The sequence below is a fragment of the Eurosta solidaginis genome, chromosome 2, assembly GCF_040869045.1.
Source record: "Eurosta solidaginis isolate ZX-2024a chromosome 2, ASM4086904v1, whole genome shotgun sequence".
Lineage (NCBI taxonomy): Eukaryota > Metazoa > Arthropoda > Insecta > Diptera > Tephritidae > Eurosta > Eurosta solidaginis.
The window spans coordinates 59,038,345-59,064,312 of NC_090320.1; the positions used below are offsets into that span (position 1 = coordinate 59,038,345).

The 25,968-nt window shown below is 34.5% G+C and overlaps 1 protein-coding gene and 1 pseudogene across 1 annotated transcript in view; one reads left to right on the top strand and one right to left on the bottom strand.

The window, feature by feature from the left end:
- LOC137239823 (uncharacterized) overlaps nucleotides 1–25,620 on the top strand; it is a 69,848-nt gene extending 44,228 nt beyond the window's left edge. Inside the window, exons 2-5 of the mRNA XM_067765518.1 lie at nucleotides 21,639–21,744; nucleotides 23,168–23,380; nucleotides 23,438–23,594; nucleotides 23,657–25,620. Of these exons, the coding sequence (XP_067621619.1) occupies nucleotides 21,639–21,744; nucleotides 23,168–23,380; nucleotides 23,438–23,554 (436 nt within the window). The 3' untranslated portion in view covers nucleotides 23,555–23,594; nucleotides 23,657–25,620. The remainder of the gene's footprint in view (nucleotides 1–21,638; nucleotides 21,745–23,167; nucleotides 23,381–23,437; nucleotides 23,595–23,656) is intronic.
- On the bottom strand, nucleotides 10,326–12,248 carry LOC137239822 (NADH dehydrogenase [ubiquinone] 1 alpha subcomplex subunit 9, mitochondrial-like; annotated as a pseudogene).
- Nucleotides 25,621–25,968: the final 348 nt, after the last annotated feature.

The following is a 25,968-nucleotide window of genomic DNA, read 5'->3' on the forward strand; positions in this document are numbered from 1 at the left end:
GCATCTTATAAAATAAAGTATAACTATAAATCTTATAAAATAAAGTCGCTAAATGCCATGTATGCACATAACTTCACACAGAATGCTCCGATTTTAAAACGGTTTTTTGCATTTCAAAGCTTAGCTACGTGAGATGGTACAGTTAATATAATTTGAAGGTATATATTATAGGGGCATGGCAAATTGCCAAAATGTAGTAAAAATCATAAAATTTTTGTTTACACAGCTATAACTCATGAACGGATGGATGGATTTAAAAAATTCTACTTTTCAGTAAAACTTTGAAATATTTACCTTCGATCTGCATCAAAAAAAAAACTTGATTCCTTTCTTATATCAGCCAAATTGTTTAAACAAAAGTAACATTTTGAGTGAGGCTTGATGCGACACATACATACGTACATATATAGCATTCGCTATATTATTTAACTTCGGGCGTAGGTTTATAGGCATGTATGGATGTACACCACTACATAGTATAAAACAAAGTCGCTTGTTCTGTCCCTATGTCCCTTTGAATGCTTAAACCTTTAAAAACACGCAACGGATTTTGATGCGCTTTTTTTAATAGATAAAGAGTGATTGAAAAGGAAGTAACGGATGAACATATTTGGCTGAAAATTGGTGGAGGGGTAGCTTGGAACCAGGAGACAGACATAGGCTAATTTTTATCCCGTTCTGGATAGGGTCTTGAGATCAAAACGTGGACCTGCGTAATCCTGGGATATTTTTTACAATATGGGTATCGAATGTAAGCTGTTTATGAGTACTTTGATAGGGGTATTTTTCGTACCCTCGGGTAATTAGGGTCTCGAGATATAAGCGAAAACGTGGACGCGGGTACCACTAGAATGTGTTTATAAGATATGGATAACGAATGAAAGCTGTTGATGAGTGCTTTAGTACAGGGTAGTTTTCATACCTATTGGTGACTAGGGTCTCGAGATTGAGGCCAAAACGTGGACCCGGGTACCCCTAGAAAGTGTTTATACAATATGGATAACAAAAGAAAGCTGTTGATGAGTGCTTTAGTACAGGGTAGTTTTCATACCTGTTTGTGAAGGGTCTCGATATATAGGCCAAAACGTGCATCAGGGTAACACTAGGATGTGTTTTTACATTATCAAATTGAAGCTGTTGATGAGTGCTTTAGTACAGAGTAATTTTTATACCGCTGGGTGACTAGGGTCTCAAGATATGGGCAAAACCTGGACCCGGATACCCCTAAAATGTGTGTGTATTTTGGATATCAAATGAAAGCTGTTGTTGAGAGCTTTAAAGTAATTTTCATTGTGATATTCGATTTAGTCGCATCAACCTGGCAAAACTGATAAATATGCACGCGAAGCTGAAAAAAAGCATGAATTGATAATACCCTCACACTTATTTACATACGTCCTATTCGATTTGTCTGAAATTTGGTATATAAATTTGCCTATATTAGTATTTACGATCCTTTTTTCGGGGAAGTAGACCAGAGACGGGCTGGGAATGCGATTAGGACTAGGATTGGGACTGAGACTCGGAGTGGGACTGGAACTCGGAATGGGACTGGAACAAAATACATACCACCCTCGGGGACTGGCAATAAGGGATGAAGAAGAATCGGAAAAACTTGAGAGAAGAGAAAAGAGGGAAGGATAAGGAGACTGAGAAAGAGATATAGTGAGACGAAAATAGAGATAGATGAAGCGCAAAAGACGGAGGGAGGAGTGAATAAAATGATTAAGAAGAAGTGAAGAGGGGAGGGCAGATTTAGAGAGAAATAGCTTATTGAAATGTATGCAGGTAGACCAAATGTAGGGCAGAAAAACGTCTGACGGGTCTGCTAGTATTAAATAAATTAAGAACAAAATAAGAAACATTTAGATAAGTTACATAATACATACATACACAATTGTACGAACGATACGTGTATGCATATCGCAGCTATAATTTGTACACGTATTAATGAAGTGAGCCATTAGACGTAATACTGTTTTCACACAGACGGCTTATTGAATAATAAAGACAGTTTTCTACATTAAGACGCTTATTGAGCTCAATCTTCCCTACAAAATTCGAATCTATTATTATTTCATTAGTAGCTAATCGAATGCCTAATGAAGTCAAAAGCACAATGCAACTCTGTTGGCAGCTTTCCGCTTCCGTTTCCGCTTCTTAGTTTTCAAAGCAAATGTCATTGTCTGCATGGCGGAACGATACAAGGTGGCCGCATCGAACAGCTGATTATAACCTTTTTTATTTGATTTGATACATTAACTACCGGCGCAGTACGATTTTGACATTTGTCCATCGAATTTACAAGTACATGGAATTTTGTTTGTTTGTAGGTATGTCACCATGCTCCCACCTTGTATCGTTCCACCATGATTGTCGGTCTCATCCTTCATACTAATCGAGCAGTTACTTCTGTGTGAAGGCAAAAAATTTACGATTTCATTAGCAGGTGAAAGGAGATCATTAAGTTTCTGTGTGAAAATAGTATAAGCAGGAGAGGTAATTAAAAAAAAATTACACACTGGAATTTAATAAGAATATACCGTGGTGTGATGGTAGCGTGCTCCGCCAACCACACCGTATGCCCCGGTTTCAACCCTCGGGCAAAGCAACATCAAAATATTAGAAATAAGGTTTTTCAATTAGAAGAAAATTTTTCTAAGCGGGGTCGCCCCTCGGCAGTGTCAAGCGCTCCGAGTGTATTTATGCCATGAAAAGCTCTCGGTGAAAACTCATCTGCCTTGTAGATGCCGTTCGGAGTCGGCATAAAACATGTAGGTCCCGTCCGGCCAATTTGTAGGGAAAATAAAAAGGAGCACGACGCAAATTGGAAGAGAAGCTCGGCCTTAGATCTCTTCGGTGGTTATCGCGCCTTACATTTATTTTTTTTTTTTTTATTTATATTGTATACATGATAGTTGAAGGAATATTTAATTAAAAGTAAATAGAGCGTAGGTTATTACAAGCGCGTACATAATTGATACAATGTAATAGCTTATATGATTGCATATATGATGTAGCCTATAATTTTTTTGATGAACACTACGACCAAAGTAAATATCGGCATTTCCTCTTTGATCCTAAGATTTTCTAGTAGGTCCTTAACTGCCTTACTGAACATTTATGAATTAAATAGCATTAGGCGTAACAGCTATATACATACGCATATAAACATAAAATTTTTCATTTTTTTTTGGTTGTTTTAGCGAAAGTACAACCTTATATACTTAACATAAAAAAAAGAAAAAAAAAAACGAAAGAAATATTAAAATTAAGGTTAATCCAAATTAACTTAAAGTAAACTAGAATCAAGTTAAATTAAAATTAAATAAATACATTAAATAAATAAAAAACCAATGAATAAATAAGGAAAAAACAAGAAAACGAATAACAACCTAAAGGCCAATTATAAAAGTACGAATAAACGGAGGTGAATAACTAAAGGATTTCCAATCCTTAGCCTTCGATAGTAATAGAACATAAAGTAGTAGGAAGAATTTGAGAGAAAACTAGCTCTACTGGTTTTCAGAAGTGTTGTCAAGACAAAATCTTTTTTTGCTATATCCTTTATTTTAATAGAATTACCATATAGTGTATGTAGTAAATTTTTGTTTACTTTTAAATTTCGTACCTACATTAAATAAAGAATGATTGCAAGTCTAACAAATCTAAGAATTGGTTTAGATGCAGCCATTCCCTCTCATATACAAGCGTATACATATACTAATCTGTTTTCCGCGGCAAGTCCACTTTAAGTTAAATTAAAAAAACAACAGAACCCTCTTACAGGAATGCTGGTTGGTCATAATTATTTTTCGTTTCCAGCATTTTTCGCACCTAACTTAAAGTAAGCGTTAATATAAACTTGGTATTTCCTTTTCTAGTACAATGACTTGTAAATAAATATTTATAGAATGGGAATGCTGGCGTCTACTTTCATTTAGAAGGCACATAGGGTATGCAGGTAAGGGGCCACCGAAAATTTAGGTGCGTCGGTGGCCATGGTTTTCGAGGGTGGGATAAGCACCGGCTGTCGCAACAACACCCGCGGCGCCCCCAAGATGTATTCGGCCCTTTCTTTTATTTCTATTTTCAGCATTTTTTTTTTTTTTTGATTTTCAGCGTTTTGTAACCGGTCATTTCCGGTTCGGTTAATTTTGTTTCTTTTTTTTGCGTTTATCCTTTTTTAATTTTGAATTTGAATATTTTAACGGCCCGTCTGTGGCATCCGGTTCGACCGGATGTCGTTTTATTTCGAATTTCCAGCGTTTTGAATTAATTCTGCGCTGTTTGACCATTTTTTAAAGGCATGATAGGAATTTTTTTCTGTTTATGGCGCAGGACGGTAAGCTTGGCAAGAACCCCGCCCAGCCGACATGACTAGCCACAGAGCACCACTAGATTATGCCGACTGCCTTCCTTACTGCTCCACTGTAGATGCGATTCCATAACAAAATGTATGCAGATATACCAAATTTTAGGGCAGAACAACGTCTGCCGGGTCTGCTAGTTTCTTTATAAAATATGAGTAAGTACACCTGAAAAGTAGAGCGATGCCGCGACACATTCGTAAAAACTCTCAAATGTTAACATAATTTCCTAATTTTCATTTTAATCACACTACTTTGTTACTTATTTCTTCATACTTATACGTACATATCGTCGCTGCGCTCACAAAAACAGTTATGTGTTTTTCAGTAACTTTACAGGAGAGCAAAAAAACTAATTTCTGGTGTCCATTCGCAAAATTTTTTAAATGTCATATTTTTGAAATATTTTATAAATAATATGTCATTGATGTGTGAAGGAAAAAATCATGTTTTTTGACCCATTACCACATGATAAATATTTGCGCCGTTTTATAGCACATAGCTGCTTTCAAACATGATTCAAATTTGCTTTTAGCGGCAGGGAAATATATGAAATTTTTTACGCAATACTGACGTTAGGAGTAGATGCAACGTGGAAAAGTTGAAAGATCGATTAGTTAACTATCCTTTGCCCCTATTATGCAATGAAAAATGACCAGAAATGCATTTCTTCGATTTTTGTTACAGATAATAATGGCAAATGGCGCTAACTATTGTTTTGATAGCATAATCGCTTGATGGAATTTTTTTTTTTAATGTCGTTAAATGACATTCACAGATATCTAATATAGCTACATACATATATATGAAATAATTTCACTTTATACATATGCATTTCCATATATTAAATTTTTGTTATAAAAAACATATATGTATCTATATATGTAATTTAGATATAGATTTTTATATAAAGAAAACTGCTTCACATTCTCATAGCAGGTACATATATATTGCATTAAAATGGAAAAAGGGATTTAATGAGGAAGATTATAATAAAAGGAATGGACATAGTTGGGTCGTTTAGTTCTGAACTAGGTCAATTGAACGGGTCTCTCAACTGAACAAGTGAACTAGATCTTCGATTTCGGTTCTAATTGTTCTTTTAGTTCATTTTATCTAATGTTATTCTTTCTCTCTTCTCGTTCGCGAACATTGTAAATTCATACATACATACGCAGAAATTCACAGTGAGCACGAATGTCGATGATGCCACTTACACTAAATATATGTGTGGTCATCTTTGTGTGTGGCCCTGCTACAACAATATATGTATGTATGGACTATTTATGAAAAACATCTTTTGTAAGAGACTAATTATTACATTTATTAAGCTTGAAAAGTTCATATTTACAATTTGTGTCTGTACTCTTTTAATTTGCTGGATCTTCCGAAATTTGTAACTTTTTTTGAAGTTAAATATACATATATATATATTAACTTATTTATTCATAACATATTTAAATATACCTACACAAAGCATTGCTGCATACACACCCCTATCTATACCAGAAACGATATAATATAGAGACATTGCATAGACGAAAAATCGTGTGAGGCAAGCTTCACAAAATTCTAGTAGGTCACATTCACCACTTACCACTGTCTGTATTTGTTATTTAATAATTATTTGTACACTTTTTATTCAGCTAATGTGTTCAGAATTTTAACTTTTACTCACTAAAACTCCAATCAGTGTATTTCTGTGCTTAAACTATGTTAAAAGTTTTTGGTGTGGTGAAAGTGGCCTACTAGAAGTTTGTTACGCTCCGCTGCTTTCCACCGAAGTTCGCGCATGCAATATCTTTATATTCAAAAATCTTTGTCTATACTTGTAGGCTTTTTTCGCGGGTGCAAGCAGCAGTGAACAAATTTGCTTGAAAAAAAAGAACTGATGAACAAAAAGAACAACTTGTTCGTTCATTAGAAAAAGAACGAAAGATTCGAATCTTTGAAATGAACGAAAAAGCACAACTCTAGGAATGGAAATCTTTGTGCATATATTGCTTTAGCGTTTGAAGGCTATTGTATTTCGATTGTTCAATTTTAATTGTACCTTCGTACGTTGGATTCGCTTCGTACTACTGTAACATCGGATATCGTTTTTGTGGCAATGATGTCCAGTTATCTGTATGACGCAATTTAAAGCTGACTTCACCATTTGTGTAAAGTTATCCCCTGATATTGCTTACATGTGCTTCCCCGCATTTTTTTCCTGGCCTTATTGTTGTAAAATTACCAGGTACACTCTCATAATTAAAAAAAAAACTGTACTCTAAGTAATTAATAATATAAGGATGTGATGGCCTTGCTGCTGTATACGGCTTATGTAGTCCATTGGCGAATATATCGGTGGCTTAAAAGAGTTTTCTAAGGTTGAGTGGACGCTGTCTACCTCCATCATAGTATGCCCTTTTTCTAAAATTATTTGCTCTATTTCCAGTCGATTTAATGATGAGAGGTTTGCCAAAGCACTACAAAGTACATATCTTGTTTTTGTTTTGGTACAAGCAACCATCTGATATTATAATAAATTTTTTAAATAAGCTGCAGTGTTCCTTTATAAAGTGAAATATACAGCTTCCCAGCAAAAATCTAGTGACCAAAGATGGCGACCAATAACAAAATATCCGACATTGTTCCACAATTGTTAGTATGGCAGAATGAGATGGCCTAATTGAAATGCCCGATACATACATATATGCTTGCCTTTTCTTACATGCTATGTACCCTCAAATACGTCACAAAAATTTTCTGCGAATCCGCCATTCCGTTTACCATTTCATTCGTGTAAATTTTTTGCTGAATATTTTGGGTTGGTCGTCGTTGTTGCTAATTCTTAAAACGTTCAGAAAGTGTTAAATTTGTATGGAAAAGAATAAATAATAAGGAAAAACAAAATGTTTCCCAAGTGCGTTTACATATAACATATTTAAATAATCGAAATCATTAATGGTTGGTGTAGAGATTAACCAAAAATATTTAATATTACGAAGGTTAAGGTGGTGATTGCAATATTTCTAAGAATTCGAGTGTATACACATAATCAACACATGATTAGCATTTATATGCCAAAATAGGAATTAAGTTTAAAGGAACTTTACCACCAAAAAGTCCCATCGTGATTTCGTCGACCAGATTTCACATGTTGATCCTATCGACGGGGTAGTTTTCATCGTTCCCGAAAAAAGATCGCAAGGTGTTTGGACAAGTACTTGCCGCTTTCAGATATGGACGTGAGGATTTGGACGTGCTTTGTCTGACATTTCGTAAAGACTTGTATTTAGCGCATGAGCAAATATATCCGCCACAACAAACTGAACGTTTAAAATCCTCCTTATTGTCCAGTTTCTGTATCACTACAACCCGCGCCTGGCGATACGGGTAAATCTTGTGGCGTTGACTATGAGTTAAAAGCCTTTGTTGGTAAGTATAATTAACAGTAACCAATAGCTACATTGTAAAAAAAATAATGCACAAGTATATTAAAAAAAATACTATTTGGAGCCTGAGAATCAGATTCACTTGGGCAAATCATAAGAGTGGTATTCGTGTAAAATTTTCAGTTGTTTCCATTGTTTCAAATATATAATTTGATTAAATCATAGGGTAATTCTTTACTTTAGCTCACAACTGCTAAAACTCGTGCAAAATTATTCGGAGGGGTGTCAAAAGACGTGCTTTGGGCCCAGGATTACAAATTAGAAAATTTTCATGTGGTTGTTGTAATTTTGATGATTTTGTTGAACCCACAAGAAAAGCTGGGAAAAATTGTTTTGCGCAGATAAAGTTTTGGTCTCCAAATCGGTGTTGGACCCACCCAGGAATGGTGTTCTGCGCAAAATTACTTTGGATCCCACCCCCGGTTTCGGAACTCCCCAGGCCCATTTTTCGGTTTTGGAAATATCTTTTGACAGAAACTAATTATTTAATTTCCGCTTTCGGATTCGTGGTCCTGGGTTCATAACGCGTCTTTGACACCTCGCAATATTTTTGGACGAGTTTTAGCAGTTGTGAGCTAAAGTAAAGAATTACCATAGCTTCTCCAACCCAATTGTCAACCTCACCTACCAGTGGCGAACCACGTTTCTTTAGCATCCGAGGCATTGGCGACCCCAAGTTCCTCATGAAACTAGGGGCGGAATAGCCTAGAAGTCGAGAAGTGTGGTTATCGCTATAACATCAATGTCGTCGCATTTAAAATTTGAACTTTCATATTTACTGAAGTATCCCGTGATCTTTTAGTTCGCCCATAACCTATTATAATCTCACAGTTTTATAATAATAATTTATTTGAAATTATATTAAGCGATACAGAAAACAGTTTAAATTATGGTAAGAAAAATCTTCGACTGAAAAAATATGACAAAACATTTTTTTCTTCATAAACTTGAATTACATAGATTGCTACAATTTCAACAGTGATAATGCCAGGTTTCGCGCGGCGAAAAAACTGGAGAGATCAGGGAGGTAGCCGTTTATTCTGTTGCAAAGCTCATCGATCTGTGGCCATTATTCTGCAGTCATCGGCGTAGGAAACGATAGCAACTCCTTCTGGTGGCGACGGTAGCTTAGATATGGAGAAATTAAACAAAATTGGGGATAGGACACCACCCTGTGGCATCCCTTGTTTAATTCTTCTTGGTTTTGATGTTTCGTTTCTAAATTGCACAGATGCCTGCCGACCACCCAGATAATTTATGGTTTCCCTTTTGAGACAAGGAGGAAGAGGAGACCCTTCCAAGTCCAGCAGTAATGTGCCGTATTTTACTGCAGGGAGAGCAGAATGGCTTCGTGTGTCTGGCTGAAGAAGGTGGACAAAGACTGGTTGAAGACATGTGCTAGATATTTCAATCCCTCATTGTTTTTGAGCATCGGCATGGCTATCTAGCGCTACTGCTTTGGATGTTTTAACATGTTTTAATGGCATCTTCCTCTTTGGCGGGGAGGGTAATAGAAGACGCGCTATGTTTTTGCTTATGTGCGTGTATGACGTTCTGCCGTTTAGATTTGTCAACCGAGGAATGCAATACATATTGCCGACAAAAAGCGACATCTTCCTACCATATGTATTGGGGCGTCCCCGTTTATCGTGCAGAACGCCGTTTCTTCTATTTGATCCGCCAGCATCTCCTTCCTGCTGTCTGCTTGTTGACCAGAATGCCAGAGATTGTCGTGCGCACTAAAATTGCCTAGAATGATGCGATTTTCACCAGTGCGCAGTATCCCCTGGGGCATCAAGTGACAGGAGGGATGTAAATGTTGATAATTTCTAAAGTTGCATCACCTGACCGGACAGATATGCCTTGACGCTCCAGGACAGTGTCCTTGTGGCCGATGTCGGGATCAAATAGATTATATTACACTGAGTGGTGTCTGATAAATGCGAGTCCGCCTCCATTTCCGCTCTCACGATCTTTTCTATGGACATTGTACCCAGAGCAAGTCTGCAAACCAAATCTTGCCATGAGCTTGGCCCCTTGAGGAAGGCTATGTCGCAAGTGCTGTTGGGTTTCTGGCGCAGAATACGAGACAGCCTTAGGCGTAAACAACAAGGTGCCACAAAAGATTTGTAAAAAAGGTTTATTTAGACACACGCAGCAAAATTAATTTGCTGAGCCAGGATTAGGTTCTGGACCCGGATTGGGTTCAACGTCTTCATGGAGCAGTCCCTCTGCAAAGATCTAGTGGGGGATGAAAACTTGTGGGAAGGCCGCAACAACTTGATTGAGGTTACGCAAAAACGACAGCCTTTGGTAGGGTTTTCCCGGTTCGCTCCGGTACATAGAACCGTCTATCGTGGGAAGCCAAATATATATTGCGGTGCTGTTTAGCAATGCCAAAGGGCGGGTAAATAAAAAAATTGTTTTTGCAACTCATTTTAGTTTTCATAATTAAATAGAATTTTATTTTATTTATTTTTTGACCAACTTTTTAACATTGAAGTCTATCCCAAGATCGTACATAATCGACCACAATTCACTAGATGTCACACCATACCACAAAGAACACACAACAAGTACAAAGAAAAGTAGCTTACGTATTCGTAAATGTTTCTTCTTCAAATTACTGCGTGGCCACCAACGCCACCAACTTTCATTTGCTCCATTTTGTTTTTGATTTGTTGAGCTTTCGTTATTAGCGTTGTTGCCGCTACCGTATTTTTATGCGAACATACGCAGTTCCTCCCGATGTCCAATAGTTTTTGGTGGGGCAGGCTCTTCCCATTCACCCAATTCGGCATCATAATATTGAGCAGCACGGAATGGTCTCAATTCCCATGGTACTTGATCTTCCATAGCTGTCAGTTGAACACCCAAATCCTCTAAGCATGGTACATCTGCACGCACAACATCGGTAACAAATTCTCGTTCAACACGTTCCAAACACAAATTGCCAATGGGTGCCCCAGGATAAATAAGCTCTGTAAATTTGGTTTTGAGGACGAAGGTAGGATCGTAACGCATGTCGTAGCGCCAATAGCCACACCATTTTGGATCTTAACGCATAACACGATGGAACCAGTCAACCAATTCACTCAGCTGATAACGTTTGGGTCTGTAAAGATAAAAAACATTTTAGTATACGGTGATTGCAGGGACTGCCTTGATTTCTTTCATGAGAAAGCTAGGGACCGGTGAGTTGGAATAGGAAACAATATATCTTCTAATCTATGTTATTCTTACTCTCCTTACCTGCCGGGATGGCTTGAAGATTCAATGTGGTCATACCAGTACCTTAATGGTGCTTGTTACCGGAAAGTATCGCATCTGCATCCGGCAAAGGACCATCAACATCGATAACACTCCGCTCGACAACAGGCCTTCGAGGAGTGTCTTTATCGCTACAACAACAACAACAGGCTATCCTCGAACTAACTTCGCTACAATTAGCCATAGTAGGGATTCAAGGGGTTAATAGGCGAAATACAAAGCTTTATAGCTTAAAAGCTAATAATAAAGAAATTTAGCTAAAACTCACCCTACAGCTTGGTAAACTTGTCCAGAGGTGTCAGGATCCTTAGCGCAATTGAAAATAACCTGCTCAACATCAGATACATAAACTGGTTGCTTTACAGTACGTTCCCCAGCATACCAAAGTGGCATACCACGGAACTGACGCCGCCATACGTGAACATAGTGACGTAGAAAACGATCCTATGAACCATAGATGTCTGCTGGCCTAATAATTGTTGCGTCAGGAAACTCATCACTGCGCATTCACCATGGTATTTACTCTTCAAAAAGTGACTGCCCCCTTCGTTAACATAGCTTATTGGTTCGGGGTTAGTATTCAGAGCGGATAAATGAATTAACCGCTCAACGCCAGCTTCCTTGGAAATCCTATTTAAATGGCATAGTTATGCGCGCACTCAGTACGAAATTGTTAAATAATCCAAAGCAACCAAGCATACCTTGAAATACGCCGAGCACCTTCCACATGAACATCATTAAATTTAAAATTCTTTGTCTCAAATTCACGGCCAATTAAATTAATTACCACATTTGAATACTTTACAGCATCACGAATAGCCTTTTCGTCTCTTAAATCAAAAAATTGAAACAGGACTAGTCCTAAATCGCCACATACCTTGAGACGTATGGCCTCGCCGTGATCACCACGATAGGGTAAAATCATTTGGGTGCCGGATTTACCCAACTTTTTACACACATATCGTCCCACGAAGCCGGTACATCCGAAGACGGTTGCAACAATGCCATTGAAACTGCTGCGTCCGCCGGTGCCCCGTCGCATAGAACTCAGGTTAGTGGTTTTGAGAGGACGCGGAGCATCGGATGAACTTGAAGAGGATTGACGTACGCAGAATACTGTAAGACGACCATCGTCACGGTCGCCATGTAAGATGACCATCGTGGTCATCTTTATTCTTGCGTCGTAGTTGACGCAGGTTATCGCCCAAACGCTTTAACGCAACTTCAGTAAAGCACACAATATTAATTGCGTAGACTTCTCGCACATACACTGCTTCTAATACCAAAACAAGAAACTGATGAACTTTACTTTTTAAATATAGTCTTTTTAAAATTTATTTGTTGAATATAAAAATGTTCACAAACTTAGAAAATTTAATATATATGTATTTATATATATATGTGAGCTGCTGGAAACTTTTGCTTCTTGACGAGTTGAATGCGCGAAATTAATTGGCGTCATACGAAGTGACGTTTATGATGTAAGGTAACCCTCATGGTGAGTGATTGGTGTGGTCAAAAAAATTGACGTGGTTAATATTTAATGATTGATGTTATGGTCACTCAACACTTATCATAAGGGTTGCCTTACATCATCCCCCTTTGGAAAAGAAGAATTGGCCAAATTCTTCTGTCCCAAACGTGATGTATTTTATCTTAATAAAAGTTTAAGACTGTTAAACTAAATTTAAATCTACATCTATGTTTAGATCTAAATTAAAAATGAAATTCTAAAGTCTAATTCTAAAGTAGGACTTAAATTTAATTTTTATAATTAAAAACAATTTTTTTGTGTTTTAATTCTATTGTATGAATTAAGTTCTTAATTTTTAATGATTGTTTAAATTTATTTGAATTCATTGTCTTTTTTTCAGGTTTGGAAGAAAAACATTTTATTTCTAATTGAACAATAGAGATTAACTTTAAATAATCTTGAATTTAAAAATTTAATTTAATTAATTTTTCTTATTCTATTTTTATGTACTATTTTTTTCTTTTTCGTTTCGTCATCAATTAACGTGACGTTTACGCCGTCAATACCTATTACGGTATACGGACCAATATAGGTACTACTATGCTTGTCGCGGGGTTCTTTTTCAAGCAATACCTTGTCAAATACCTTGACAGATATTGGTTGTGAACTTTTGTTATATCCGGTTTGATTTTTTAATTTGTGTTCTGTAACTGTTTTATTCGCTAATTCGTGAGTTTTTTGAAAACGAAATTTAACTTCTTTCGAATAGTTTTCTATGTTATAAATCGGGTCTATTTTATCGGTTTGCAGTTCTTTTGGTAAATTAGCTGCTTTGCCAAATACTAATTCATATGGTGAGAATTTATTATCGAATACTGTGTTTGTTGTTGTGTTATGAAGAAAAGTGAAATATTTCAAGTAAACATCCCAGTCGGAAAAATTGGGATTTAGAAAAGATCTTAAATATTCATTGAAAACTCTGTGATTTCGCTCTACTGTGCCAAGAGTTTCATGATGGTACGCTGTGGAAAATTTATGTTCTATTTTTAATAGTTTTGTTAACTCTGAAAAAATTTCATTTTTGTATTCGGTACCTAAATCGGTTTTAATCGTCTTCATAATGCCATATATTAGTATGAAATTTTCAAAAATAGCTGATGCGACCGTTTTTGCACTTTTGTCAGGTATCGCAATCGTTACTAAGTATTTGCTGAGATCGCATATAATGGTGACAGCGAACTTGTTACCATTATCGGATTGAGGTAGAGGTCCTATAGTGTCAATGACAACAATGTCGAATGGCTTACATGGTGTTTCGGTTAGGACTAAATTTTCTTTTGTTTTTGGCTTAACCTTATTCAAAAGACATTTTTCGCAGTTTTTAACAAATTTCGCTATATCGCGCGTCATGCCTTTCCAATAATATTTGGTTCTGAGTTTTGCATAAACTTTTTTGCTACCGAAATGTCCTCCTAAAATTGGGTCGGTATGGTAAGTTGTTATTAATTGTTGTTTTTTGTCTTCGTCTGTCACAGTTTCTACGGGTTCGGTTAGGACGATTTCTAAATGTTTTAAAATTTTATTCCCAGTGGTTTTCAGATCTGATATCGAAAAATATTTAAAAAGATTATCATTTTTTTGCAATTCAATTATGTTAATATTGCGCTTGCCAGCTTCTTTTTGTAGCTTCAAAAGTAATTCATCTAAATGTATTATTTTGTTAGCACACGCAACCTTAATTAACTCAATCTTTTTGTGTTTTAGATGCGCATTTAATTCAAAATTCGTAATTTTACCACTTTTATCATAATTTATTTGGGATTTTACTCTGGGTATTTTCTTTGAAAATTTGTTTGAAAAATTATCATAAACTTGTAATTTTATGTTTTCTTTTACTTTTTCTTCTTTGAGTATTTCTTGTTGCATTAATTGTTCTTGTTTTGTCTGTGATCTTGTCTGTACTGCTAAAATTGATGTTCCTGAATTTTTTATTTCTTCTATTGTGATGCGAGAGAGTGCATCTGCTCCTACGTTCGTTTTACCTTTTATGTATTCAATAGTGAAGTTGTACTCTGCCAGTTCAAGTCTGATACGTGAAAGTTTTGAAGAGGGATCTTTCATATTGAACAAGTAAACTAATGGACGATGATCGGACTTGACTGTAAAGTGTGTGCCATATATGTATGGTCTGAACTGTTTTATTGCAAAAAATATAGCTAAAAGCTCTAACTCAATTATTGATTTCTTTTGTTCTGAATTATTAAATGATTTTGACGCGAAACAAATTGGTAAGTCAATGCCATCTTTATTTTGACTTAAAATGGCACCACAACCAATTTTTGAAGCGTCGACAGTAATTATAAATTCCTTTTTGAAGTCTGGGTATTGGAGAATTTGAGGAGAAATTAAAGATTTTCGAAGTTTTTCAAATGCTATATCACATGATTGATCCCATTTAAATTCCACTCTTTTCCTGCTAAGTTTATTTAAAGGTGCTGCTATGGAAGCAAAATTTGGTATAAACCTTCTGTAATAATTGGCGAATGCCACGAATCGTCTTACTGCATCTTTATCGGAAGGTTTCGGATATTTCTTTATTGCAATTATTTTGGAATCGTCTGGAAGTAGACCTTTTGACGAACATTTGTGTCCTAGGAAAGTGACTTCTGAACGCATGAAGTTGCATTTTTCGGGATTTAGACGCAAATTAAATTTTTTGCATGTTTGAAAGACTTGTTCTAAATTTTTAAGATGGTGAGTTTCGCTGCACCCAATGACTATAAGATCATCGACATATAAAAAGGCTTGGTTTGGAGAAATTCCTGAAAAGGCAATTGACATCATTCTTGAGAATGAATTCGGAGCTACGTTTAAACCAAATGGTAAAACTTTCCATCGAAAAGCACCGCGATCAGTGCTGAATGAAGTGATGTCTCTAGAATCTTTATTTAATGGGATTTGGTGAAAACCTGAATACAGATCCAATGTAGAAAAATATTTGGCTCTGCCTAGATTATCAAGAATATCGTCTATTCGTGCAAGTGGGAATTTGTCTGCTATCAATTTTTTGTTTACGGCTCTAAAGTCAACACACATCCTGTAGGATTTCTGTCCATTTGGGTTTTTCTTTGGCACAAGTATCAATGGACTATTATAGTTGGAATAGCTGTGTTCTATAAGATCGTTTTGCAATAAATTATCAACTTGTTTATTAATTTCCTCTCTCTGACAATATGGTAAGCGGTAGTTTTTTATGTAAACAGGATTTGTATCTATTAATCGTAATTTCTGTTCATAAAAGTTGTTAAGTGTCATACGATCGGTCTTTAGTGCAAAAATATCATCATAGTTTAGACATAAATCGAGAAGTTTTGGTTTGGCATAGTTTGGCATTTGTTTTTCTAAAATTGATTTTAATTCCTCTGACCTTTTCGAATCTTTTGAAAGATCATTGATTTTATACACGTTATAGTTGGTGATTTCATCCGTAACTATGTTACAATTTCTTACGTATTTTACCTCGTCAGTGACGTTTAATACCTTTATTATCGGATTGTTAGTGTCAACAATACACTTTGCGGTGAACACACCACTACAAATTTCCTGTGCGTCTATAAAAACTGGATGTTTAGATTTTTTCAGCTTAAATAAGCGATAAACTTCGCATCTAGGAGGAATTATCAATGTATTATCGGTTGTATTATGTAAAATTGAAATTTTATGAATATTTTTGCCAATGCCAATAGTTATGCTCTCGTTTGCATAGTCTATAATGCAATTGTATTTTTTCAAAAAGTCTTTGCCTAAAATACCATCTGACGGTATATTGAATTTGTCATGTACTAAATTTAAAGTATGTGGAATTGAAAAATTTGAATAAAAAAGTTCTGTTTTAATGGTACCCAATGTTGAAACTGTATCTGTCGTAACACCCGTTATATTTATAATATTGTTGTTATTTATAGAAACATTTTGTTTTAAACTTGAAAGTTTTATAATTGATATGTCAGCCTGTGTATCTACTAAGAAAGTACATGTTTTAAAAGAGTCATTGCAATTCAGTTCGATAAAATCTGAGTAGTTCAGGTTTAAACAATAAATTGATTTATTTTGAAAAACGTTATTTAATTCAGATTCTGGTCCCCCAGTGTTCGCTCCTGAGGGCCGTTGGCGTTTAAAGTGCGTACACTAGCATTATTTGTAGTATTTGAACGTCGATTGTTGTTGTTACTGTTGTTATTGCTGTTGTTTCTGTTTACGGGCCTGCTATTATTTCGAAAATTACCATTATTTCGCGAGCCATAATTATTGTTGTTATTATGCCTATAATTGCTATTGTTGTTTCTGTTAAAATTGTTGTTGTACCTCGAAAAGTTGTTCCTATTATATTGATTTGACCTGAAGTTACCTCGAAAACTATTATTTTGCCTGTTATAACGTGATCTGAACGCTAGTACCTGCCTTTCACTTGTTTGGTTATTTTGTTCTACGATCATTTTCGCAACTACATCCTTAGAATCAGTAAACGTAGTTGACGCTAAAATTGATTTTACTAGGTCTGAGCGAGTGTTAAGCCGACAAACGTTGACGGTTTGTTCGACTGCCATTTCGTGCGCTTTTTCCTGAGTCATTCCTTCTATAACTAATGATCGTTCTAAAGCATCGGAGAGTTCCTCAACACGTTTAGCGAATTCAGTATGATTGTTATTAAAAACTTTTAACGATGCGATTTTTCCTGCAACAACTTTTGAGTTGTCAGGTTTTATTCTACCTTTTAATGCATCTTTTATTTGTTGAATTGTTGTTACTTCATTTGGAATTGCCTCACGCGCTTTCCCTTCTAACTTGGATTTTATAAACGAAATGAAAGTATTTGTCAAATTTTCTTCCATCAAATCTTCTATCAAAACTATTTTATCTATAAAGGATGCAAGTGAAAGCGGATCGCCGCTGTAGTTTTCTCTAATTATGGATGCACACATAGTAATAAAAGTTTTCTTTTGCTCTGAAGTCGCCATTGTTGGTTGTTCTTCGCTAATTGTGTCTAAATTATTATTGTGGAGTGAATTGGAAAATCCAGGGAAATCCTCAAGAAAAGATACGTGACTTTTTTTAATAATACTAGCTTTGTAAGCTGAAGTTGTCGATGCGTCGGATAATTCTTCCTCAGTGTCAAAATCCGAACTTGATTCGCTTTCTTGTATTAATTCAGAAAGATCTTTGGGTATTTTTATATTGCAGTTAATTCTAGAAAAACATTTAGTGAGTTGTTCTCTGCACTTTGACAAACTTTCGATTATTGAGCTAGGCTTATCTCGATTTTCAAAATATGAATTTACTTGTATTATGATTTGGTTATAGCTTTTAATTAAAGCATCTTCATATTCTATTGATTTTTTCGCTGAGATAGATCGGTTATTTAAAACTCGTTTAGTAACTTTAGTGAAATTAGAGCGTAAATTTTTGAAATTGGAATCAAAATCTGACATTTGACAACTGACATCTGAAAACTTTATTACATTTATTGAAAATGTTTACCTCCGTGGCAGAAAAAAAAAAAAAAAAAATGTTTCATAAAAAAATTCGGAAAAATGTTAAGATTAACGCTGTAGGCACTGTTTATATAAGAATGAAGTTGAAACTATTCATTCGCTCAGTAATTGTGGTTTGTAATTTAAAAAAAATTTTTTTTGTTTAAAAAAAATCAGAGAATATTCGAAATATTCAAAATCGATGAGTTAATTGGTAAATGGTAAAGATTCGCATATTCGAAAGGCACTGTATTTAAGACTTATTTTGTAAATGCAAGTGAATGTTGAAATATTTTAACCGCACTGTATTCGTTTAATAATGCAAAGAGAAAAAACTGTTGGGATATTTGAAAGACACTGTATATAATACACAGTTTGAAAAGAGTCGCAAATGTAAGATATGTTGAAATATTTGGAATACACTGTATTCGTGTGATGCTTCGAAGGAATTGTTAACTATTTGAATGGCACTGTATTTGTTGCAAAAAAAATATGTAAATGTTTAGACATCTATGATGCTTAATTTCCGAAGAAATAATTGGAAAAAGAGAAAAGTAAGCTTTCACCGATAAAATAAATTTTCACCATTACCCTGATTGACTGTAACCCGTCTATGTTGATATTTAAAGTCAATGAGAATTTTTCAAAATTGATTAGGTTTGAATAACTATCGCAAAATTTTGGCGAAAAGATTTGATATTTTTGGTATTATACATATAAAATTGATGTATAATTTGCGTTCCAAAAAATGTTTTAAAAAAAATGTATGAATTTGAAAAAAATATTTTTTCGATTGTATTTATTACGAAGCAATGTTCGCATTTAAAATAAAAAATTCCAGTTCCATATTAATGTTCGAAAAAGAAAGAATATAGTAATATATGCGTGATAATATGCATGTGATGGCCGTATATTTGAAATTATATTTAATGTGCATTCGAATTTTTGGCGATATTTAAATGTTTATATGTTTATATTTCAATATAATTGTTTTATGTATGTAAGTAATTTGAAAAATTCAATTTCTTAATTTAATTAGTTTAACATGTTATTGTCTTTAAAGTAGAAAAAGTATGTTGCTACATGCGTAGTAAACAAATGTTTAAGAAAAGTACGTTTATAATCAAAAGTGTCAAATTGTGTTGCTACATGCGAAGGCTACATGTGTATTACGAAAAATTGTTGCTAAGTTTATAGTATACATGTATTTATACTGAGAAAGCCAAACTACCTACGTATGTACAAAGTTAAAATTTTATATACGTATATGTTATGGTACTGTACCGCCCTTTTTCTGCTTTGCTTGCTGCCTTTGCTTGTATACTGCTGAAATTTGTTGTTGTTGGTGTTGTCTTCCGTTGCTGCCGTTACCAAGTGAAGCTTTTCCTATTTGCCTCTCGTTCTTGCTTCTGTCTTTTAGCTTCTTTTGCTTTCTCGAATTTTTGTGGATGAGTAAATGGCTTGGGGTTATATTTAACCGCTATTAACGGTGCTCTGTAAAGGCGTCACAGGTGGTTGTGTTTTTAATATCACCGTTATGGCATGGTACAGCCGATTAAAAATTAAATTTTTGTTCATATATACATATGTATATGTATGTATGTTCCAGCCCATCACAACTTTCTAACACTTCTTTATATTTTCAAAAATGTATATATGTATATTTTCTTTTATATGTATTTTAAATGTAAATTTTTGGGTAAAAGTCCACTTTTCGTTGTAGTTTTGGTTTTTTTTTTTTGAAATTTTATAATTTTTGTAGTGTTTGAAATTTTAAGATGATTTTTTTTTTGTAGTCTTTTTGTAATTTATAATGTTTTTGTAGTCTTTTTATGATTCTATGCTACTTCATGTAATTTTTGCAAAGTTTTTCTTTGTCTTTTATATTATTTTACGTATTTTTGCATTAGCACAACCACCACGCACTTTTTTCGTCCATAACCCCACGCACATATATATATATTTTTTTTAAAACCTTAAATTGATTTTGTACTGCAGGGAATTTTCTTCTTCCCCGGAGCCATCTTTTGCCGCAGGCATGGCCACGGTCGCCATGTAAGACGACCATCGTCACGGTCGCCATGTAAGATGACCATCGTGGTCATCTTTATTCTTGCGTCGTAGTTGACGCAGGTTATCGCCCAAACGCTTTAACGCAACTTCAGTAAAGCACACAATATTAATTGCGTAGACTTCTCGCACATACACTGCTTCTAATACCAAAACAAGAAACTGATGAACTTTACTTTTTAAATATAGTCTTTTTAAAATTTATTTGTTGAATATAAAAATGTTCACAAACTTAGAAAATTTAATATATATGTATTTATATATATATGTGAGCTGCTGGAAACTTTTGCTTCTTGACGAGTTGAATGCGCGAAATTAATTGGCGTCATACGAAGTGACGTTTATGAAGGTAACCCTCATGGTGAGTGATTGGTGTGGTCAAAAAAATTGACGTGGTTAATATTTAATGATTGATGTTATGGTCACTCAACACTTATCATAAGGGTTGCCTTACAATACACTTAAAGATGCAGTGCCTTGTTGTTCTAAAGAAAGTAAATTTAAACATATAAACAAATGGATGGTTTTAGCTCTAGAACTTACATAATTTTTATATTTATAATTTTCTTATTTTGATTGGCTTTCATTTACTTACTTGCTAACTGCCCTTTGCGTCGCAATATTACTGAGGCCATGTTTCGTTAACTCGTATTTGCTCGCTCCCGAAAATAGTGTTGTTGTTGTTGTTGTAGCAGTGCCGAAAATAGTCTTCTAAGGCAGTTGAGTTGGGTATACTTTCCGAAAACTTTCCAAACCGTCGTTCCTAACTAAAAAGCTGCAATTATACAATAAACAACCCCACGTCTAATTTATAAATGTCAAAATTTGACGTTCTTTTTTGCGTGCCAACAAATTTTGGGAAATCACTTTCAAACTACAATAAAAGAAATTTTCATTATATACCGTTCACATAAGTTTTTCTATAATTGTTGATTTTTAAAATTGGAAGGTTGTCAGAGGAAATCCACAAATGACACACAGAAACACAGAAGATTATGCATTCACAAGCTTAAAATTGCTTCGTTCTGCGCATCTACGTCACACTTTTAAAAGGACCGAAACGTTGATAATATTCAGTTTTAACTGCTTTTATGTTGCCAAAATAAATGCCATCCCTCCTACACACCTAATTGGATTTAAAGCTAAAGCATATATGACACTACTTTATTTTTTCTTGGATTCCAAGCTAAAAAAACTGATGAGACTTTATCGGAACTTCAAAACACAAAAACAATTTCTGTCATGAAAAAGCAAGACCACCACGACATACTAGATTCATATCCGTAAAACCCACTGAGCTGACATACCTGGTCTGAGAGACTCTGGGACATGGTTTATAATTTATTCAACTCCATAAAGTTGAGTCTGAAAAAATCAAAAATTTATAAACAAGTTTTTTCAATTAGTTTCAAAAGTTTTTCTAAGCAGGGTCGCCCCTACACAGTGATTTGGCTAACATTTACATTTTTTATTCAATATTTAGGCAAAGTTTGGAAAAGGTTAAGTATATCAGCAGTGGAAGCAGAATTTTTACGCTCGCGTGTTTGGGTCCGCGCTCTTTTGGTGTTTCTGAACGTGTCCTATATCAGGTAAGAAATATGAAGAGAAGAACGTTTTATAACCTTTGCAGTCAAGAAAATCAAGAATTTAAGCGCAGTGTAGCCGAATACGCCAATATTTCAAAATTTGCTCGGGCAGATGCTGATTTTAATGCAGTTGCGACAGATGTGTGGGACACCACCTCCGAAAGCTCTTTCTGCCGTCAGGAATCTTCTGAATGTGCAACAGATGCTGAGAATACGTTCGACAGCTCCCTTCTGAATATTTGACTGCAGAAAAATTGAAAGAAAAAAAGAAGTCATGGGCCATGCGACATAATATTACCCAAGAAGCATTAAATGATCTCGTTCGGACCTTATTAATTATTGGGGTGAAAAATCTGCCGCTGTCGGCACAGACAATTCTTGAAACACCCTAAAATAGTTTGGAAGTACAGAATATTCTCGGTGGTGAGTTTGCATACTATGGCATTCAGTCCTGCATGGAGAGCATATGATCAGAAAGAATGGCGAGCCAGGACATATTTGAAGAAGACATAGATATGTATACCTCTACTCCGAATAGGAAAAGCAACGCCTTTTTAAATATCTCCAGCTCTACTACCAACCAAACATCCAACGATATCGTAGATGTACTTCCCTCCGCTCCCAATGCAACAGACCCCTACACACAACACAGCGAACCGTTTCCATCTCAATTATATGCAAATAACGCCAATTTGCATAGTTCGTCTGGCTCTACAGCCAACCAACTAAGAATTAAAAAGGTAAAGCCGGTGAAGGGCAAAGTAAACGCCAATTTGGTCGATGAATTTACTTCGAATTCTATTGCAACAAACCCCCATTTCGTGGATGTAACACAACACAGCGAACCGTTTCCATCTAAATTATATGCAAATAACGCCAATCTCCGTAAACCGTCTAGCGCCACAACCAGCGAACCATATACGCCAAAATTCCGAAAGTTTTACTTGTCAAAGGGCTTCAATGCAACAAATGCGTATTTGGTCGATGTAGCACTACACAGCGAACCGTTTCCATCTAGCTCAAAAGCTATAAACAACAATTTCAATAATTCATCCAGCTCTAGTACCAACCATACACATAACCAATTGATTGATGTACCTCCCTCCAATTCCGATTCAGCAAACGCCGATTTCATCGATGTAGCACAACACAGCGCGTCCTTTCACTCCTCCTTAAATACAACGAGTACCGTTTTGAATAATGCGGCTACTTCCTTAACCAACGAAGGAACATTCCCTACAACAAACGAAAATATAATGGCGATACTACAAACAATATTACAGAAGCATATCGACCTGGAATTTAGATTGACTAAGATTGAAGAAAAAGTGCCTAGTGAAATATTGAACTGTTATTTGTGAAACCCTAGTAATTGTAGCCACAATACCTTGATTTTATTTAATTATTATTTATGCTATCATTTCAGCTTCCAGAATTTGCAGAACTCATGGCTCAACATAAAGTCGTGCGTGACTCAAAAGTTCTGATTAAGAAAACGCACAAAATAGTATGCCGTATCAGCGGAGAAACGGAAAATGATACTCACACCGAGCTCTCTATCGTTATGCCACTAACATCGCTGGATTCAGTTTATGACATTGAGAAAAAGTTGGACTCAGATGATTATCAAGAATCAATGGTATTTTTGAATATTTTTAATTGTGTTTCATAACTTAAATTGGTGGTTTTCATTTAGAAATCATATATCTTTATGCTGAAAGGTGCATCATCACACATTATTGGAGTAATGACAAAACTTTTCTCTGACAACGTTCTTTTCAATTTTAACTGGGACGGAGTACAGGGCAAATGATCTTTATCCAAACTGAAACTCGTGAACAGCGTACTTTTTGGTAGTGTAATTTAAATTGTTTTAAAATTTTATTACTAACATTGTCCATTCCTATTAATTTAGACGTTTTCAAACTGCAAGGAAGGAACGACTTCGAAGACAGCATGAGACGGTGTTTAACGCTGAGTCACAACCGGCATAAACAAAGGCGGTATCTGACAAATAAATCCAGCTCTGCAACAGCATAAACCTACCTACAACAAACGAACAAGACACACTGAAATAATCTTGATTAAAAATTATATAAGAACCTATAAATTTTTTTTCCTACGTTCCTATTCAAAGCTTTTTATGCTCTTATTAAAATAATATTCAACAATCTCGTAAAGTTTGCAGATTTTTAAAGCAATTTAAATGCAATGTATAACAAAAAAGTATTTTGACTATAAATATTTGTGATGAACTTACCTGAAATAATTCTAAGTTTTTTCCTACGTTACTAAGCTTTTTATGCTCTAATTAAAATAATATTCAACAATCGCACAAACTTTGCAAAGAATTTTAAAGCAATTTAATTGCAACGAATTTGTCAATAATTTTTAACCAAAAATTTATAAACTAGATGTATAAGAAAAAAGTATTTTCAATATAAATATTTGTGATGAACTTACCTGAAATAATTCTAAGTTTTTTCCTACGTTACTAAGCTTTTTATGCTCTAATTAAAATAATATTCAACAATCGCACAAACTTTGCAAAGAATTTTAAAGCAATTTAATTGCAACGAATTTGTCAATAATTTTTAACCAAAATTTATAAAATAGAGGTATAAAAAATATTTCGAATATAAATAATTGCTGATGAATTTAACTGATAGTACCAATACCATCAAATAAGTGGTCCTTATAAATATTGTAATCACATAATTCAAAACAAAAAATTACTATGAGTACCTATGTATGTACGTTTATTATTGCAAAATCTCGAAGGAAGAAAATTGCATGAAGTACCCTCAATGTAAAATTATTCCACTGAATGTATATATCGCATTTTAAACTAAAAAATGTGAAAACTTAAAAAAAAATGAAATCGGTATTTAAGTGTAAATCGATCCATGAAAGCATCGTAAAATAACTTCTGTTTTTTTGGTAGTTAACGTTATCGTTTAGCCTGGTTTTGTTAAGAATTTTGTTATTTTTGTGGTATAAATCAACATTCAACAAAAAGTTACTCTGATTGTGAGTTGAAATACTTTATAGTTTAGGTTGCGATATGTAAAATTACATATTTTTATACACAGTTCTAAAAAGGTAAGGAAAAAAATTTATATTTGGCTATTAATTAAATTATTAAAAAGATATTGTTATATTAATGATATAGAGAAGCGCCAACACGAATGCAAGTAGTTTCAAACCTCTGGTAGGCAATTCACCACTTTAACTGTCAGAAAAAATGTTAAATTGTTCATTTTATGTAAAAAAATTTTGAAAGTTGCAATTGAAGTTCTGAAAGCTCAGGAATTTCAATTTAAGTTCAAAAAATTACAATTGAAGTTCACAATTTTCAATAGAAGTTCAGTAAATTATAATTGAAGCTCAGGAATTTCAACTGCAGTTCAGCAAATTACAACTGAAGTTCAGAAAATTACAATTTAAGTTCAAATATAATTTTCTGAACTACAAACAGAAATTCTGAACTTAAATTTTTATTTTCTGAACTACAAATAGAAATTCTGAGCTTGAATTTAAATTTTCTGAACTTGAATTGAAATTTTTGAACTTAAATTGTAACTTTCGAACCTCAATTGCAGCTTTCTGATCTAAAATAAAAAAGGTATAGCATTCAAATTGGCGAATTACAAGTCAACTTACTCAAATTGTGAATTGCCTACTCGCGATTTGATGCTTTACTGCAACCAATAGTTCTGTTAGTTCTTCTCTTTTGTTTTCTATATCATTAATTAATTTATTTAAGTTTCCCTTAACTTTGTTTGCATACAATAAAATTTGTATTTATGGGTCACCAACAAGACTGAAAAACTATTCCTTCCTTATAGTTAATAATTTACAACTATTACAAATAATGTAATATATTATAAAAATGTTGAATAAAAGAAATGTTAATGGATTTGAATTAAAGAAATGTTTTATTTATATAGCAGTATAATCCAAGTAAAAAAACGGTCATAATACTAGTCAAAAGGCGGTCATATTAACGTAAAAATACTGTAAAAATACTCGTCAAGTTACAGGTATATAACTTAAAATATGACTGCCATAACGTGAATGTAAGAACAGCACTATAGTTTGTTTACATTTCGATAACCTAAAGTAGTATGGACAATCACATAAATAGGTACGACGGAATGGACTGGTCACGAAAGTTACCGGTGCCCTGTACAAATGCTACTTAACGATTTACGTGTTCCATCGGCA